This window comes from Otolemur garnettii, unplaced genomic scaffold (genome assembly GCF_000181295.1).
Source record: "Otolemur garnettii isolate 467f Iridium unplaced genomic scaffold, OtoGar3 scaffold00003, whole genome shotgun sequence".
NCBI classification, from domain to species: Eukaryota; Metazoa; Chordata; class Mammalia; order Primates; family Galagidae; genus Otolemur; species Otolemur garnettii.
The window spans coordinates 36,533,027-36,534,479 of record NW_003852398.1 but is presented as its reverse complement, the minus strand read 5'-3'; the positions used below and the strand labels follow the sequence as shown (position 1 = coordinate 36,534,479).

Here is a 1,453-nt window from a genome sequence, read left to right as displayed (position 1 = left end):
CGCCGGCCATTTTTTTTTTGGTTGCAGCCATCATTGTTGTTTGGTGGGCCCGGGCTGGGGATTCGAACCCGCCACCTTAGATGTATGTGGCTGGCGCCTTAGCTGCTTGAGCCACAGGCGCAGAGCCTTGTTATTTGTTATGTAGAGCACTTAAAAGTGTCTAATCCTCACAGTGAACCTGTGAAATAGGTATTATTATCAGCCCATTTTTCAGGTGGGAAAGCAGGGTCAAAGAAATTAAATGATTTGGTCAAAATTAGGCCCAGCTGGATACTGGAGACTTGCCTCAAATTCCTGTTCAACCAATTCCAAATTCTTGCTGTTTCCACCATACTACAGTCCCTCTATTCATATCTTCATACAGGAGCTTGCTGAGAGCCATAAATACATATTTTAAGAATGATAATTTTGGGGTTGGGCGTGGTGGCTCACTCCTGTAATCCTAACATTCTGGGAGGTTGAGGTGGGTGGATTGCTTGAGCTCAGGAGTTTACGACCAGCTCAGGCTGGTCTGAGAGAGAGACCCCATCTCTACTAAAAATAGAAAAACTAGCCAGGCATGGCAGCACATGCCTGTAGTCCCAGCTATTTGGAAGGATGAGGAAAGAGGATCACTTGAGCCCACAAGTTTAAGGTGGCTGTGAGCTATGACACCACAGCACTCTATCGAGAGTGATCAAGTGAGACTCTATCTCAAAAAATAAAAAAAGGCTTGGTGCCCATAGCTCAGTGAGTAGGGTGCCTGCCACATACACTGAGGCTGCCAGTTCAAGCTCAGTCCAAGCCCGCTAAACAACAATAAATAATAGCCAGATGTAGTCCCAGCTTCTTGGGAGGCTGAGGCAAGAGACTCTCTTAAGCCAAAGAGTTTGAGGTTGCTATGAGCTGTGATGCCACAGCACTCTACTGAGGGTGACATAGTGAGACTCTGTCTCAGAAAAGAAAAAAAAAAAAGAATGACAATTTTGGGATTCTGACCTGTAGGAAAATGCCCTCCAAAGAAGACGTTGAATAGCTCTTCTGGAGTAATGTCAGCTTCGAAGTCCCTATAATAATTATAAGGTCTGGCTCGAGGGGCAGTGACAGTAGCTTGCTCATCTCCATATTCGTCATAGCGAAGTCTCTTATCAGGATTGCTCAGGACTGCAAAGGCATTTCCTATTGCTGCAACCAACAAAAAGAAGCACATTAGCACAGTCTTTGCTGTAGCTCAGGATTGCAGCAGCAGCAATGAAAAGCCCAGAGTTGATTGGTACTGGACAACTTCACGGGTGCCCAAGGAGAGGTGCTCAGATTGGAAAGTTTCCCAAAGTGCTGTCCTTGAGATTTTCCATGATCTAGTTTGATAAGCCAAAAACAATAACACTGGAGGCTCGGCGCCTATAGCTCAACCGGCTAAGGCGCCAGCCACGTACACCTAAGGTGGCGGGTTCGAATCCCCAGCCCGGACCCG

The 1,453-nt window shown here is 46.7% G+C and overlaps 1 protein-coding gene across 1 annotated transcript in view; it reads right to left on the bottom strand.

Annotated features, from left to right (window-relative positions):
• DNAJC18 (DnaJ heat shock protein family (Hsp40) member C18) overlaps positions 1-1,453 on the bottom strand; it is a 43,331-nt gene that overhangs the window by 22,841 nt on the left and 19,037 nt on the right. The window contains exon 5 of the mRNA XM_023514636.1: positions 979-1,203. Coding sequence (XP_023370404.1) covers positions 979-1,203 — 225 coding nt within the window. The remainder of the gene's footprint in view (positions 1-978; positions 1,204-1,453) is intronic.